This window comes from Littorina saxatilis, linkage group LG4, assembly GCF_037325665.1.
Source record: "Littorina saxatilis isolate snail1 linkage group LG4, US_GU_Lsax_2.0, whole genome shotgun sequence".
Classification (NCBI taxonomy): domain Eukaryota; kingdom Metazoa; phylum Mollusca; class Gastropoda; order Littorinimorpha; family Littorinidae; genus Littorina; species Littorina saxatilis.
The window spans coordinates 55,161,074-55,177,546 of record NC_090248.1 but is presented as its reverse complement, the minus strand read 5'-3'; the positions used below and the strand labels follow the sequence as shown (position 1 = coordinate 55,177,546).

The 16,473-nt window shown below is 38.5% G+C and overlaps 1 protein-coding gene across 1 annotated transcript; it reads left to right on the top strand.

The window, feature by feature from the left end:
* Positions 1 to 11,225: 11,225 nt before the first annotated feature.
* Positions 11,226 to 15,226, top strand: LOC138965117 (3-beta-hydroxysteroid-Delta(8),Delta(7)-isomerase-like). Its single transcript, XM_070337247.1, has 3 exons — positions 11,226 to 11,581; positions 12,042 to 12,078; positions 12,433 to 15,226. Exons 1-3 carry the CDS (start codon positions 11,284 to 11,286, stop codon positions 12,788 to 12,790), a joined length of 693 nt encoding a protein of 230 aa, XP_070193348.1. The 5' UTR covers positions 11,226 to 11,283; the 3' UTR covers positions 12,791 to 15,226.
* Positions 15,227 to 16,473: the final 1,247 nt, after the last annotated feature.

Below are 16,473 nucleotides of genomic sequence, written 5' to 3'. Positions count from 1 at the left end.
TCACTGATTTTTGTGGAAAATCGCCTGTTTGCCCCTTAACATACACTTAACATACCAGTCAATACACTTGGGCATACACCTGTTGGTACTCACTGTTGTAGCCTTGGAATCAGCTAAAATAGATCTGGGGAAAAAAACACATAGCAAATTTAAAAAGAGCACTCTGTCGCAACTTGTCGCAATTTCGCCTATCGCAAAATCGGCTTCCCTTGTCGCAAAAAAATGCGACAATGCGACAGGTGCCCACCCCTGGTGTGTGTGTGTGTGTGTGTGTGTGTGTCTGTGTATGTGTACATGTGTAGAGCGATTCAGACTAAACTACTGGACCGATCTTTATGAAATTTGACATGAGAGTTCCTGGGTATGAAATCCCCGAACGTTTTTTTCATTTTTTTGATAAATGTCTTTGATGACGTCATATCCGGCTTTTCGTGAAAGTTGAGGCGGCACTGTCACACCCTCATTTTTCAACCAAATTGGTTGAAATTTTGGTCAAGTAATCTTCGACAAAGCCCAGACTTCGGTATTGCATTTCAGCTTGGTGGCTTAAAAATTAATGAATGACTTTGGTCATTAAAAATCTGAAAATTGTAAAAAAAAAAAAAAAATTATAAAACGATCCAAATTTACGTTCATCTTATTCTCCATTATTTTCTGATTCCAAAAACATATAAATATGTTATATTTGGATTAAAAACAAGCTCTGAAAATTAAATATATAAAAATTATTATCAAAATTAAATTTTCGAAATCAATTTAAAAGCACTTTCATCTTATTCCTTGTCGGTTCCTGATTCCAAAAACATATAGATATGATAAGTTTGGATTAAAAACACGCTCAGAAAGTTAAAACAAAGAGAGGTACAGAAAAGCGTGCTATCCTTCTTAGCGCAACTACTACCCCGCTCTTCTTGTCAATTTCACTGCCTTTGCCATGAGCGGTGGACTTGACGATGCTACGAGTATACGGTCTTGCTGAAAAATGGCATTGCGTTCAGTTTCATTCTGTGAGTTCGACAGCTACTTGACTAAATGTTGTATTTTCGCCTTACGCGACTTGTTACTTTTTTGTCCCATCGCTTGGAAATTCGGGTCGCTTCCTCCCAGTGGAAAGCTAGCAGTAACATAGTCGCTCTACCCCAAAGTCAAGGGATCTATTAGTCCCGTTTCGCCGTTATCCCATTTCACCCCCATCCCATTTCGCGACATTTCACAGGCCAAGTGTCATTTTACCACCATAAATCATGTACCATTAGCTCCACATCCCATTTTTGCGCAATCCCGTTTCGCCGTTAGCCCATTTCGCCTCCATCCCATTTTCGCGACATTTTACAGGCCAAATGTCATTTTACCACCATGTAATTTACCATTACTGTAGCTCCACATCCCATTTTGGCGCAATCCCGTTTCGCCGTTATCCCATATCGCCCCCATCCCATTTTCGCGACATTTCACTGGCCAAGTGTCATTTTACCACCGTGTCATACCACTAGTGCCACATTCTATTTTGTCGCCATGCCGCTTTGCCGTCATCCCATTTCGCCACCATCCCTATTTCGCGACATTTTGGATTGTGGCAAAAATGGGATTTCGCGTAAACGGAATAGTGAGGCTTGGCAAGAAGAATAAATCAAAAATGGGATGGCGGCCAAATGGGATGGTGTCAAAATGGGATGTCGCGCTATTGTTATGACACGGGTAGTAAAATGACGCTTGGCTTGTGAAATGTCGCGACAATGGGATGGGGGCGAAATGGAATGGCGGTGAAACGGCATGGCGGCCAAATGGGTTTTAGGTTCGACGTGATTTGTAAAATGTTTTTACAAATCACTTGTTGCAACACACATTTGCTGTTAAACGTTTTTCATGAATTCCCTGCAGATATCCGAATAATCCCTAACAAAACACAGGCAAACCTATTACAGCACTATTTTGGAAATATAAATTCGGTTTTGAGCTTGTACAAAAACAATGTTACCAGTTTAATGAAAGAAACAAGATTAAGACTGTTGCGTTGTGGTAGCCTTCGTACTACATTCCATAAATATTCTGTTGTTAGAATGGGTAAATCCCATAGTGCATATTTAACATAGCTCGTATTGTGTTAAAGAAATAGATTTCATTGACCTTTTGTTCTATTCCTGTAACAAACAAAAATATTGGTAAAACAATAAACAGAAATTTTATCTTAAAAAAGCAAACAACAATCTAATTTGTATAATTATTCATTGGTATTGTACATAATTCTGAATATTTACACTCAGATAGCAATTACTCTTCTTGTGCTTGCAAAATATGTGTCGGTGTGTATCGATATGGAACTCCATTAGAAACTAGACACATTTTTAGTTACGAATAAAGGTTTAGGAACATAGAATCAAAGAAAAGAACAAGTTACAGAACGAAAAAGATTGGACCTGATGTCGGAAAAAAAAACCCATCCCAAAACAAGCAAACACAACTGCGACGACACTTATCTTAATTCCTGTCCAAAAGTGTTTTTTCCACGTGTATTTTAACAGGAGGTTTAAAGGCGCCCCACACACATATGGGAAAGCCGAGGCTAATAATGGCGGCCACCATATGCTGTGTCCCAAACCCTACCACAAGTCGGGAATAACACATTAAAATACACATATTATTAATTTGCAGGCACATTTACAGACATAAATATTCATTATCTCATACACATTATTCATGCACCTGCCTGCGGGCATATAATGCAATGCATTTCCAAAAATATGATGACATTTGTTTTTCCTCCCATACATAAGAACACAATATTTCTTATATATGCGGAGTCTCAAGATAAGAAAAACCTCGAATGTAAGAAAGCAAAAATAATTTCTCCTGGACACTCTTATAAACCGTTTGTTCTTGACCTCACTGAGTGAAGGGTCATTCGCATCATTACGCACGAATTTGTGTGCATCACAATAATTATCAGTCTGGTGTTTCCCAGTGAATTATATTTATAGAGAAAATCTCAATAGCAATTTTAAGGAAAAGCTACATCCGCCACGAATAATGTAACAATTGTTACATTATTCGTTGTATCAAGGCGTGTATGGCGATACTGAGACTATAGTCAGTCGGCTAAAGACCGTTTTGGTTACTTTTTGGCGTCACGTTAGCAAACACATTTTTCTGATAGATTTTAACACCACAACACTAAATCTAAAGTTTTGGGGCAATATTCCAAACCACCGGTGAGAAAAACGTTGGTTTGTGTGTATGTTTTCCTTCTTTGGCGTTACTATTCTTGTTTTGAGGGTTGGGTTCATAAAACGGACATAAAACTTAAACCGCTTGACAGAAATTCTATAACTGTAAATCATTCGAAAGGGAAGGCATTCATGTACACGTTTGTGCCAATTAAAATGACGTCATTATCTGTTTATTTTTGTGAAATTGACAAGAAGAGCGGGGTAGTAGTTGCGCTGAGAAGGATAGCACGCTTTTGTGTACCTCTCTTCGTTTTAACTTTCTGAGCGTGTTTTTAATCCAAACATATCATATCTATATGTTTTTGGAATCAGGAACCAACAAGGAATAAGATGAAAGTGTTTTTAAATTGATTACGAAAATTTAATTTTGATAATAATTTTTATATTTTTAATTTTTAAAGCTTGCTTTTAATCCAAATATAACATATTTATATGTTTTTGGAATCAGAAAATGATGGAGAATACGATGAACGTAAATTTGGATCGTTTTATAAAAAAAAATATATTTTTACAATTTTCAGATTTTTAATGACCAAAGTCATTGATTAATTTTTAAGCCACCAAGCTGAAATGCAATACCGAAGTCTGGGCTTTGTCGAAGATTAGTTGACCAAAATTTCAACCAATTTAATTGAAAAATGAGAGCGTAACAGTGCCGCCTCAACTTTCACGAAAAGCCGGATATGACGTCATCAAAGACATTTATCAAAAAAATGAAAAATATGTCTGGGGATATCATTTCCAGGAACTCTCATGTCAAATTTCATAAAGATCGGTCCAGTAGTTTAGTCTGAATCGCTCTACACACACACACAGACACACACACACACACGCACATACACCACGACCCTCGTCTCGATTCCCCCCTCTACGTTAAAACATTTAGTCAAAACTTGACTAAATGTAAAAAGGAGGAATAATTGCAATCACACACACACACACACACACACACACACACACACACTTACACACACATGCACACACACACGCACGCACGCATACACACACGCGCGCGCGCGCACGCACGCACGCACGCGCACACACACACACACACACACACACACACACACAAAGACACATACACAAACATACCGACAAAATGACAGACATACACACAGTGAGACAAACCGAGACAGAAACACCCACACCTGCACGCACGCACTTATGTACGCGAACAAAGACGTAGAGATGCTTATAGAGAAACACTTACGCAACCAAAAAACACGCACACAAACATACAGACAGGCAAACTTCATTCTTGGTAGAGAAATGCATTTCTTTCTGTATTGCTTTCTCTTTAAGTGCACCTACCTCGCAGAGAGAGAGAGAGAGAGAGACAGACAGACAGACAGACAGAGACAGACAGACAGACAGACAGACAGAGACACAGAGAGAAAGAGAGAGATAGACAGACTGATAGACAGACTGATAGACAGACAGAGGGAGAGACAAACATACGAACACACAGACAGACATAGACAAACACACAAACAAAGACACACAGACAGACTTCACTATTGTATGTGCAAGTAATTTTGTTAAACCACACGTTACGTTCACTACTGAACGTGTAACCATGTAAAACGTTACTATCTCTTTATATGTGTTTACTTGCATTGTAATCCTGGGGGGGGGGGGGGGGTATAAATGTATGTAACGCGCAATACATGCCTTTTAACTTACTAGAATTGGAATTGTCATTTAAAGACTAGCATAAGAGTGTGACACGTGGTTCATTCGTTATTACCTTATTACAAAAAGAAAAAGATAACGGCACTGACGCTACCGGAAATAGAATTTATCAGTGAAATTCTACCATCAATTTAGTAATCGATGCGATGTAAAATTATCCTAAAACTGTAGTATGATCACGACATCGTTTAGCATTTAGGATCAAATGGTGCCAATGTGTCCACAATGCACTAATCACAGACAACAGTTATACGCTTTACGTACATGTAGGCCTAACTGTCCAACTGACATTGTCTGCCACTTGAAACAAATGACTTTCGAAGGAAAATTAACTCCTATATATAAATATTATGTATGATTTTTAATAATTACTTGCACTTTTTGAAAATAAAGCTTTTTCTACGATAAGGTGTTTACCCCCTAAATGTATAAGTCATCCGGTAGAAAAACCGGAAGTATCGTGTACTAAGCATATGTATATGTTTAAAAAGTTAATTGTGTTAATGTAGAACATCTTGCCTATGAATATGTTTAGGTTTTGAATACTTTAGGGGAAAAGCATAGCCATTATTCAGTCATCTTTAACTAACACCCCTAATCTCAGGGCCCATTTTGTTAGTGGGGGTAGGGTTTCAATCAGTCAAAAATCACTTTCATTCAATATTGTCTGCCATTTCAAATACATACACGTAATTGCACAATTTCTTGAATTTTAAGATGCTTTAACTGACTATACCAAGAAAACCTGCACTTTTTGTAGAATTAGTTTTTTGTCCATGATTTATGTTTAAAAATGTCAATTCTTACGACAAAAAATGCTAACAGTTGCCTCACCAGACGACACGTACCTACGACGTGAATCGTGTCTGCCAATTAAAATGCATATATTTTGAAATAAGGGGAATCATAACATATTTCACTGTAAAGTGTCTCACTCTAATATCTTCTGGGTTCATGGTGTATTTGGTTAAGTGAATTGCAGATAAGGTTTTTTGAAAATGACAGCTATACATATATTTTATTAAAACTGAAACTGGTGGAGTGAAAAACAGACCTGTTTTGAAGAAGTCGTACTAAAATCATTTATGGCCTTGAACTTCACAGTTTGCGTGTTATCTTTTTAAAAAAACCCGTTTTCATCACTAACAATGACCTAATTTACACATACATATCGGTCGGTCATAGTCGCGGTTTTTTTAGAGAGGTAGTGTACAAAATGTCGTATTGTACGTTTAAATTACATGTCCATTATTTTAGTCATATATCAATCAATAAGTAAATGCGCATACTTTTATTAAACGTTACTTTCACTTTAAGATCGCTTCCAACATTTAGTATAATTTCTGACAAATGCACGCTATGTAATAAAGTGATAATATTATGGACGCCATGTGGTAAAACCGGAAGTTGAATTATTTTGCGATAGCAAAATCCTTTTACAATGATCACTTTCCTTTTATATTGAGCTGATCTTTAACGTTATGGGTAAAAATCTAACATATTGAACCAAATTATCCTTTTTCAAGCCTGTGTATGTGTAAACTCTTTTTTGCTTCGACCCGGTTCGGTTTTCGGAGTTGATTCAGAATCATCCATTATTTATCTTATATGACTGTTGTTTTCCTCGGTAAATTAACAATTGTTGATGTAAAATAATTCTAGCTGTGAGAATAAACAATTTTCAAGATGTTTTTGATTGCGGTTTCAACCCGGCGTTCAGTTAGCTATACATATCGATTGAGAAAATGGCATTTCCTGTTTTGTCGTCCGCATGTTATACAGATGTTGTTAAAAATAAAACTGTGTATACGAATTAGGCATTTTACTTGCTGTCTGATGGCAACAATCTTTAGCTTTCGTTTAAGGTATAATTTGCTTATATCCGTATGCAGTCAAGCGGTACATGACTTTTTTTGTAACCTACCCCCTGCGTCATGGCTGCATTTTTGCAGAATATGGGTCATGTTACAAAAACGCTTCTCATTCTTAGGTGGTTGGGTTTAGCCATTTGTCGTTTACCGAACTGTGGCTGCAAATAAAACGAACTTTCCAAAAAACATAATATCTAATGTGACCACCAAAAGTAACCCTCCCACTATAGCCAGCCAGGTGACTACTATGTTGACGTATAAATGTCATTAATGAAGCCGTTTTTGCGAGTAATGAGACACACAAAAACGGGACATTTCAGTGACCACTTAACGCATTGCCTTCAAACTTTATAGTGATGCGAGTAAAGATACACACGAAATAACAAGTCATTTGAGACATTAGTGATGCTGTATCTGGACACACACACACACACACACACACACACACACACACACACACACACACACACATAATTATGCACATCGGCAAAACATCCATACACTTAGTGTTGATTTTTGGTATGCGTAAGATGTGTCTTATCGTATACATGTACAGACATGGCGGCCTGAGGTCACTGTTCCCTGAGCCTTGAATTTGCAACACAAATCTCCAAATGATAATAATTACAGTAAAATGTAATGTAGCTCTTTCTACGCAAGCCGGTCAGTGTCGTCATACCCTTGTATTTGCACGGCCCGTGTGCGGTGGTGACCCTATTATAATAATAACAAGAAATTCAGTTGATCCCAGGATCAACACGGGCCGAAACATTGACAATATCAAAGAAACAGGAAGTTGTACACCTGTTGGTACAGGTAAACAAAATAATAGTGTTGATGTGTCCTGTTAAATTGTCTTTTCGGCGTTTGTACATAAATGGGAGATAACAACTATCGCAATATCAAGGAAGAAGATTGTTGTGAAAGTAATGCGCAATTATGAATAAAAGCTCAATAATGAATAAGACCTATTGGCTTAACAGAAAGGAAGAAGGCTACTCTACCTTTATGGAAGTGATGCAATAATACTGGTATTGGTGACAGAAATATGTTTTCCGCCAAGAAACCGATCGATCAACCAAGGAACCAAAAGACAGAGCGAGCGATAGACGTTGCAACAGGTAGGAATGGTATTGTTTTTGGTCTGAATGAGCGTCATACAGTGGCATGTCACAGTGTAGAAGGGAAAGTAGTAAAAGTAGTTATAAATAGAAATGAATGAAATCAAAGTGTATGATGCAAATAACTTTATTTAAAATTATCACTGAGTCACAAAATAATAAAGCAAGAAAGAATACAGTGTTAGTGAAACTGTTGTAAATGGCAAAATGCTGTTGCCATGAATACACATTTGAATGCTAGTAATGTAGCACCAATATATGACCCATTGTCACACTTAAACGAAGCTCTGGCTGACTTTGTTGAGGATGTGGCCAGGTTTCCTGGGAAGGCAGTAGTCAATGTAAAAGACTATTTCTTTGAAAAAACATATACCATCTAAAGAATGGAAGTAGACTTGATCCGACAACATTTGTGTTGGCCATTGTACCAATCATGAAGTACACGATTTTTTGCAGTCACTGTCTTTTCCCCAGTAAATTTTCGAGTCAGGCGGACCTTTGACCCAGTACATTTCCCGGTAACAGCCATGCAATTCCAGGAAGCGCTGTTGTGTTGAGGCCTTGTTAAGGTTAATTTTTTTCCAAAAAATACTTGTTGAAGTTATTATTATTATCATATTATGTTGAAGTAACACGCCGTACAAGCCGTTACGCTGAATGCGTGGAGGTGTCGGGGGCGGGGGGGGGGGGGGGGGGGGGGGTGGAGAGAGAGTTGACTCTAATATCTATGAGGCCCTGTAAGCGTTACAGACGGTTTCGGTTTCGGTTTCGAAGGAAGGGAGACAAACCACAGCACGTCTTCCACAGGTTGATTTCTTCCCTTCTAGTGCAGGAATAAAACATATTCATACGCAAATTGTTAGCAGATGTTAAGATTTTAAGTACAACAATGTTAAATAGATGAATTTTTTCACATAAAAAATACACATGTTATTGTTTGTTTGAAAGACCCTGGTAAAAATAGACAACAAACTTTCAAGTTTGAAAAGAAAGTACTTTTTGTGTTGTCCGTTTGTGATAAAGTTCACCTGTGCTCTACAATGTCTCCCAAACTGACGACTATATTTTGTACTCATTTACATTGTACAGTGAAGGGTTCGACAGTGGTAGTCTATGAACTCATACACATGTTTGTGTTAGAATTCAAATTCTTGTGACACACTTTTTCTTGTTCATTTCCTGTGCCTGTGATTTGTTTGAGCACATGGTGAGGTATTTGACCACAGACTACAAACGGAAACAAAGAAAGAAAAACAAAAATAAAAACATGCACCAGCAATCACAGTCTAGTGCCCTCCAAAAAACACTCGCTGGGGAAAATCAAATTACAAAACTTCGAAAGCACTCACGAGAAACGCGCAAATTCGCAATCACTCCAAGTTCTTATAAAAAACGCTGGCGCTGGACCCGAGTACTCTTCAGACTGGCTCGCTCCCCCAGTATGAAAGTTTTTGTCTTGTGCACGTGGATTTAAAACAAATTTTTTTTTATTTATTTTACACAATTAAAAAAATTATTAGAGTAAAATAAAACATTAAAACGTTCATAATAAACAATAATAAACAAGAATTTAAAAAAATAAATAAAAAATAGACCGCCCATGCCGGGAATCGAACCCAGATCACTTTGGCCATAGACGAATCACTTTCCACCCGGATCACTTGGATTCACTACTTCGTGTTCACTACATTGGGGTGTGCACGTTAAAGATCCCACGATTGACAAAAGGGTCTTTCCTGGCAAAATTGTATAGGCGTAAATAAAAATGTCCACCAAAATACCCGTGTGACCTGGAATAATAGGCCGTGAAAGGTGGATGCAGCGCCTAAAGGCAGTCGATCTACTGGCCGATGTGAATGCGTGATATATTGTGTAAAAAATTCCATCTCACACGGCATTAATAGGTAACATGCGCCTTGAGTCGCCTTGTGTGGTGAGATACGTGCGCGATATAAATCCTCGTAAATAAAATAAATTAAAAAAAAAAATTATTTATTTATTTTACACAATTAAAAAAATTATTAGAGTAAAATAAAACATTAAAACGTTCATAATAAACAATAGTAAACAAGAATTAAAAAAAAATAAAAAAAGACCGCCCATGCCGGGAATCGAACCCGGATCACTTTGGCCATAGACGGACGTGCTACGACAACTTTACTAGAGTTGGGCGCCTTGAATCACTGTGTGTATCTGTCGCTCTCTGTCTTTCAGTCTCACCGAGACCACACACTGCATTGTAGTTTCTTTGCCGAGACCAACGGCGACGTCCTGTCACCACCTCACATACGTCACAGAAATCCCCCATGAAAAAAAATTTCTCCACCTGCAAGCCACTTTCAGTATACCCGCCGAGCGGCTCGTCAATAACGGGTATTTATATAGCGCCTTATCCGAGGTTCAAAGCGCGTATGCCGTGTGAGATGGAATTTTTTACACAATATATCACGCATCAAGTTCACATCGGCCAGTAGATCAACAGCCTATGGAGGTCTCCCTTTTGCGTACTTCGGAGCCGGGTGTCACGTGATACGCAGAAATGGTTTGGAGGGCAAGAAGCGGCCTATTATTCCAAGTCACACGGGTATTTTGGTGGACATTTTTATCTACGCCTATACAATTTTGCCAGGAAAGACCCTTTTGTCAATCGTGGGATCTTTAACGTGCATACCCCAATGTAGTGTAGGCCTACACGAAGGGACCTCGGTTTATCGTCTCATCATCCGTCGGAAAGACTAGCACTTGAACCCACCACCTAAGTTAGGAAAGGGGGGAGAAAATTGATAACGCCCAGGGTCGAACTCGCAACCTCTCGCTTCCGAGCGCAAGTGCGTTACCACTCGGCCACCCAGATCATTCAGTAACTCATAGACCGTAAGTCCGTGATAGACCTAATGATATTAGATAGGTCCCTGAGTAACGAGTAACGCGTCGATTACTGTTTTTCTTTGGCAGTTCTTCTTCATTATAACTGATTTGAAAAAGTAGGACGCAAACACTTGTCATAAATGTTAAGCGGCCCTTCCTTGTTGTTGGTGTTGTTGTTGTTGTTGTCGACGGTGTACTAAAACTCCGTCGTAGCCTGTCACTGAGTTTACTCATTTCAGTTTTCCACTGCAAATAAGCCTATCTTGATGTTCATGCACATTTTAAAATTTAATGAATGAGTTTTATTGGGCACTTTGTCAAATTTGTCTTTATCACATTGTTTCTGTTTTGGTTGTGGACACTTTACATGAATAGCACAACCGTCGTCTGCTCTGCTTTTGGCCTAATCTGCCGGGGTGATTTCCCTTGCTCGTGCCATCGCATTTGATTGGTCGAGAGAACTCGTGCCAGTAGAGTTGCACTTTCAGCTGATCAGGTGCGAGCATGGCTCCGAAAACTATCAACCACCCCTACTTTCCTAGATCTTTGAAAATACCCCACTACAAGCCCAACGACAAGGATTTGACGGAACTTCTGTCAGTATTCTTCGGCATCGTTGCAATATTCATCGTCCTGACATGGGTGGTGACAGGATTTGCGGCTCGGAAACCGTTGTCAGTGACGCGCCGACTTATCGTGTGCTGGTTTGTGGCCTGCGGTCTGATTCACAGCGTGTTGGAGGGCTACTTCGGCTACTTCCATGCTACCTTGGCAGGGCACATGGACTTTCTGGGCCAGCTTTGTAAGAAATTGTGTGTGTGTGCGTGTGTGCACGCGCTCCTGCGGATGAATGCGAAGTGATTATACTCTATAGTCGGTGGCTACACGTACACCAACACACACAGTCACACAAATGGCAAACACACATTCATGCAAATATATCTATACACAGCAATAACCTGGGGTTAAATTCCACTCGTTTATGAACTAAAAAAACCCAGGGAGAATAGCTATTCATAACTTTATTAATCAATCTGCAACATTTGTTCACCATATGAGTGAACTATATGTGACCATGCACTGCCATGGCCTTGAAAGTCAAATGCATTACAGTGTTTTCCCAAAGAACACATGTTGTGGATAAGGGTTAGTTGGGAAGCTGTTAAACATTTGTGTGTGTGTGAACTCTGTTTGCGTTAATAAAAAAGAATCGAGCTGTTTCTTAGAAATATTCATGTAATTTGTAAAATGTGTTGTTGCAGGGAAAGAGTATGGACAAGGTGACAGCCGCTACATCAGGTAAGTTTGACTTCAGAGGAACTGACCTGTTATCCTCTTGAGTTTGAGAACAATTAACACTGCACAACAGTGATTGAATTGAATCCACCAGAAGCAAAAAAGCATATCAGATTGTTAGCAGGGGTGCATGAAGAAATGTCCCTGTAGCATGTTTTTACCATCAATCTGTTTTAACTGTCATCATAATTATTTCTTAGGGAGAAGAATTAAGTAACCAGTTGGTGCGGGGGATGACAGTGAACAAATATAGTATTACATACAATTAGATTATTTCTTATGGATAAGCTAGACAGTGGTAGGCAGTCGAGGTCCTGTTTAGATTTTTAATTTTGAAAATGCTTGCTATCTTTGCAGCTCGGACACGTTCACAGTGTGCATGGAAAGGATCACAGCTGTTGTGGACGGGCCGTTAGCCTTCCTTGCAGCTGCAGCATTCATCCAAAACTCCAGCCACCGATATGTCGTTCAACTCCTTCTGTCCCTGTGTCAGCTGTATGGAGACGCTCTGTACTTTCTCACCGAAATCTTTGAGGGCTTCACACACAGCGAGTTCAACCATCCAATCTATTTCTGGTTTTACTTTGCCTTTCTGAACAGTTTGTGGATTGTAATTCCTTTTTCGCTGATCGTTGATTCTTGCAGACAGCTTGTTCGATGTCAGGCAGTATTTGATGACAGTGGCAAGGTGAAAAACAACAAAAAGATGTATTAATGCAATTTTATTTTTAGAAATTGTAACTACTGCCACTTCAAGAGATTTAGGACACGTTCCTTCATTGCTACTGTTTTTTGTATTCATATTTTCTTCTTTTTGAGACTAATTTTGGGGGTTGTTTTTTTTGCACAAAAGATTGGAGTTTGAATGCTAATCACAGCCTTTTATGTACATTTTTGTCCGGGGTTTTGTATACATGTATCGACATTCTGTGATTTGTGTGTGGTATTGGGGTGGGGTGGGGAGCATATTCATTTCACTTCCATCTATAGTTGAGTATACAGGGTGTATGAGACAATGACAAAATGTGCAGTCCCACATACTTTTTAGATAGGGTTTTCCCTCCTTGTCCATGTTTGTATATGTACAACATGTCTCTGTTGTTTGATCATTTTATCAATCAATCATGCATAGACAATTGCTCAAATATCAAAATACAGATTGTAATTTATCTGGGTGATCCCACCGTTTTCACTGTATTAAGTATATCTGAAATGGACGACAAATGCAGTGTCATGAGTTTCTGCTGTACTTGAAATTAGGTAATGTATTTTATAAGAAAAATTGTTGCAGTTAAACTTAAAAACCTATTGTAGTTGGTAGTGTGACTGCATGGGCAGTGTCCAATCAAAATGGATGATTTTGTGTGTGTGAGGGGTGGGGGGTCTCATTGGTTTTTTTGTTTTTTTTAAATTTTCTCCATTTGCGTATGCAGAGTGTTTGAGATAGCAACGTTTTCAACAGTTGTTGATACTAGGTCTACAAGCAATCACATATATATATATGTGATCCACTCCCACAAAAGGATAACAAAGTGTAACGTTTGACATTTGGACTTGTTGTTATCACTTGAAAGAGAAGATTACCAGCTTTCAGATGGTCTTTACTGCAAGTGTCTATTGTTTAGCATTGATGAGCTATAGCGATTTAAAGTTTGCTAAAACTCCAGCTGCCATTTTGAGAAAAGCAGGTGTGAAAAAATCCCAAGCAACAGGGTTTTTAGTTTAACTTCTAAATTGAAAGTGACTGATAATGATTAGATGTAAACTTTTTTTTCATTATGCATCACAAAAAATGAAAATGAAATTTCATTTTAAGAACAAACAAGAGGCGAAGCCTTCAAGGCTCACGTAAGAAATAGACAAACAGTAACACAAACTCAATCACTCCGTCACACATACACACCCACACACACAGTAAGCTTAGGTGACGACTGTGCAAGAAAGAGAGACACTAGATCTAGATCTGTCTGTGTCTGCATGTAGCCTACTTACAGGGACACGACTGCCAAATAGTCTCGGCCCGCTCAAAATAACAATGACCGAGACCACACACACCACGCGAGAGAGAAAGACTACAGGGAGGCATGCCGTCATGATGCATTAATTGACGTCAAACACTTTTGACCGTGACGTAATCTTATGCGAGCTTTATCCATAGTCTTGGATAACCACTCACACATAGACTCGGAAATGTTAAAGTTTCTACCACAGACATACGCACACACGCACAAACGCACGCGCAGACAGACAAAGTTACGATCGCATAGGCTACACTTACGTGAGCCAAAAACGAAGAAATAAACAATGATTTGGGGGTTAAAGGGTGCTTGTTTCGCATCTGCAGTGCAATAAAACTTCATTTTGTGTTATATTTGCAAAGCGAATCTGAAATTGATATTTACAGAATAGATAAAACACATTTGGTAGAGTGCAGAAATGCAAAAATCTCAAAATCCAAAATTTTGGCCACGCCGCTCAGGTTTATTGCTGTTATATCTGACTGTTTGGTCTCAACGTCTTTGTTATCCTTTCGTTGGAGCTGGTCACATATTGTCCTCTTTTGTGATTATTGTGGAGTTTTGTTTGTAAAGGTTATCCAGACCTGCCACCCATGTAAAGCCTCAAGCGATTTTGGGTGAATTTTCAGCGTGGCAAATGGTGTTTAGGTGTAGCATTGTCCAAAATATATTCGCACATCAGCATTTATGCTATTTTGTTTAAAGTTTATTTAAAAAGCAGGAACATAATTATCAATGGAGAGTGTTTGCAGTGCCACTTTTCAGTGTGGACAATGTTGTATGACCCATAGTCTGACCGCTACACAGAGTGAGAATCAGAAATGAGTACCAGCTAGGACTCACAAGACAGAGCGAACTGTTGATTGCTTGTGATTATTTGCTTGAGCGTGGCAATTTTAAGCTTGGCCTAACTAATCATTAAACGAAGTTGGCAGCTCTGGTTACCTGATTAGCAGTCATAAAAATTTAAAAAATGTATAATGTCGTGTGTACAAGAGTATGTGTCTGAGCAGTAATCATGACAGAACCTCAAAAAATGAAATTTAGGGAGGGGGTGGCAGAAGAGGTACGAAACTGCTTGAAAGATCATGGAATAAAACTGGTAAACAAAAACATAGTTCTTCTGACTTGTTATGTTGAACATGATATGTGATTTGATACACACACAGGCACATGCTCACACACATTCACATAAAGACAAAATGACTGAACTGCTCTGTATTTAATGGACGTAAACATCTCTTGCATATGGATTTTGTTTCTTATTGAGTTTAAAAAAAAGAAAACTAATGTCGTTCATTAATACAGCTTTGGCAGATCTACATCCTTGTAATCGTTTATATGCAGTGAATGCAGCTCAATTTTCTCTGTCAAATGATTATTCTATAAAACACAATGCATACACATTCTGAAAACATTTCTGCCTGTATAAAATTAGGATACCTTCAGACTGAAACTGGTTGAATACTTTTGTTCTGAATCAGTTAGATGCGCATATCATGAATCAGTTTTCAGCAGAGAATTGAATAAAAAAGTAGCTTTTTCTTTGTTAAACAAAACTGGCCATCTGCACACAGACATCCATTGGTCTGCTAAGGGGCAAATTACACCTGCGCAGAGTCAGCGGCACATACGACGCACTGCAGATTACTCGTGTAAATCTGGTACGACTCAGCAAGCCATGTAGTATTCTCTATCTCTCTCACACACACTGAGGCATTTCTGACATACAGTTTGCTACAGAATTTGTGTCCGGTTTTCAGAATTAAAAACCCACTAAAAAAACAGGACATGCTGGACACGTAAACAATTTAGCTTTACCCCAAAACAATAGTTGGGATAAAGATATAGCTTCACATGCAAACCACTATTGAAGACCAGGCATGAAAATTCTCCGTATTTTCCGTATTTTTGAATAAAATAAACCGTATTTTTTTTTATTTTCCGTATTTTTCCTTTTTTTTATTTATTTTTTTTTTATTATTATTTTTTTTCCTAGTCATAGTTATAGTAAAATGGTTTTGAGGCCATGATTGAATCCAATTTTAAGGCTCAGATAGCCCCAGATTGCACCAAATTGCACCCTTGGAAAAAACAAATTCCGGGGGGGCATGCCCCCGGACCCCCCTAGAAATCTTGGCGCTTCGCGCCTGCGAAACTTGGCGCTACGCGCCTTCGAATTTTGTTTTCAGTATTTTTTTTTTATTCAGTTTTCATGCCTGGAAGACACAGATTGTTGTCCATGAACATGTCCCTTGAGATGAATAAAATAAACACATGTAAAAGTAAGAACAACTGCTAAATGTTTAAAAATAATGAATCGAGATGATTTTTAAAAACAAAATGACAGAGAAATTCTTGACTTCACACAAGAACAACA

Bases quoted from the DNA above. Each gene is read 5' to 3' on its own strand.
- LOC138965117 (XM_070337247.1), top strand. From the start codon at position 11,284: ATGGCTCCGAAAACTATCAACCACCCCTACTTTCCTAGATCTTTGAAA. The intron at 11,582-12,041 runs GTAAGAAATTGT...GTGTTGTTGCAG, and splicing joins GGACTTTCTGGGCCAGCTTT to GGAAAGAGTATGGACAAGGT. The intron at 12,079-12,432 runs GTAAGTTTGACT...CTATCTTTGCAG, and splicing joins GGTGACAGCCGCTACATCAG to CTCGGACACGTTCACAGTGT.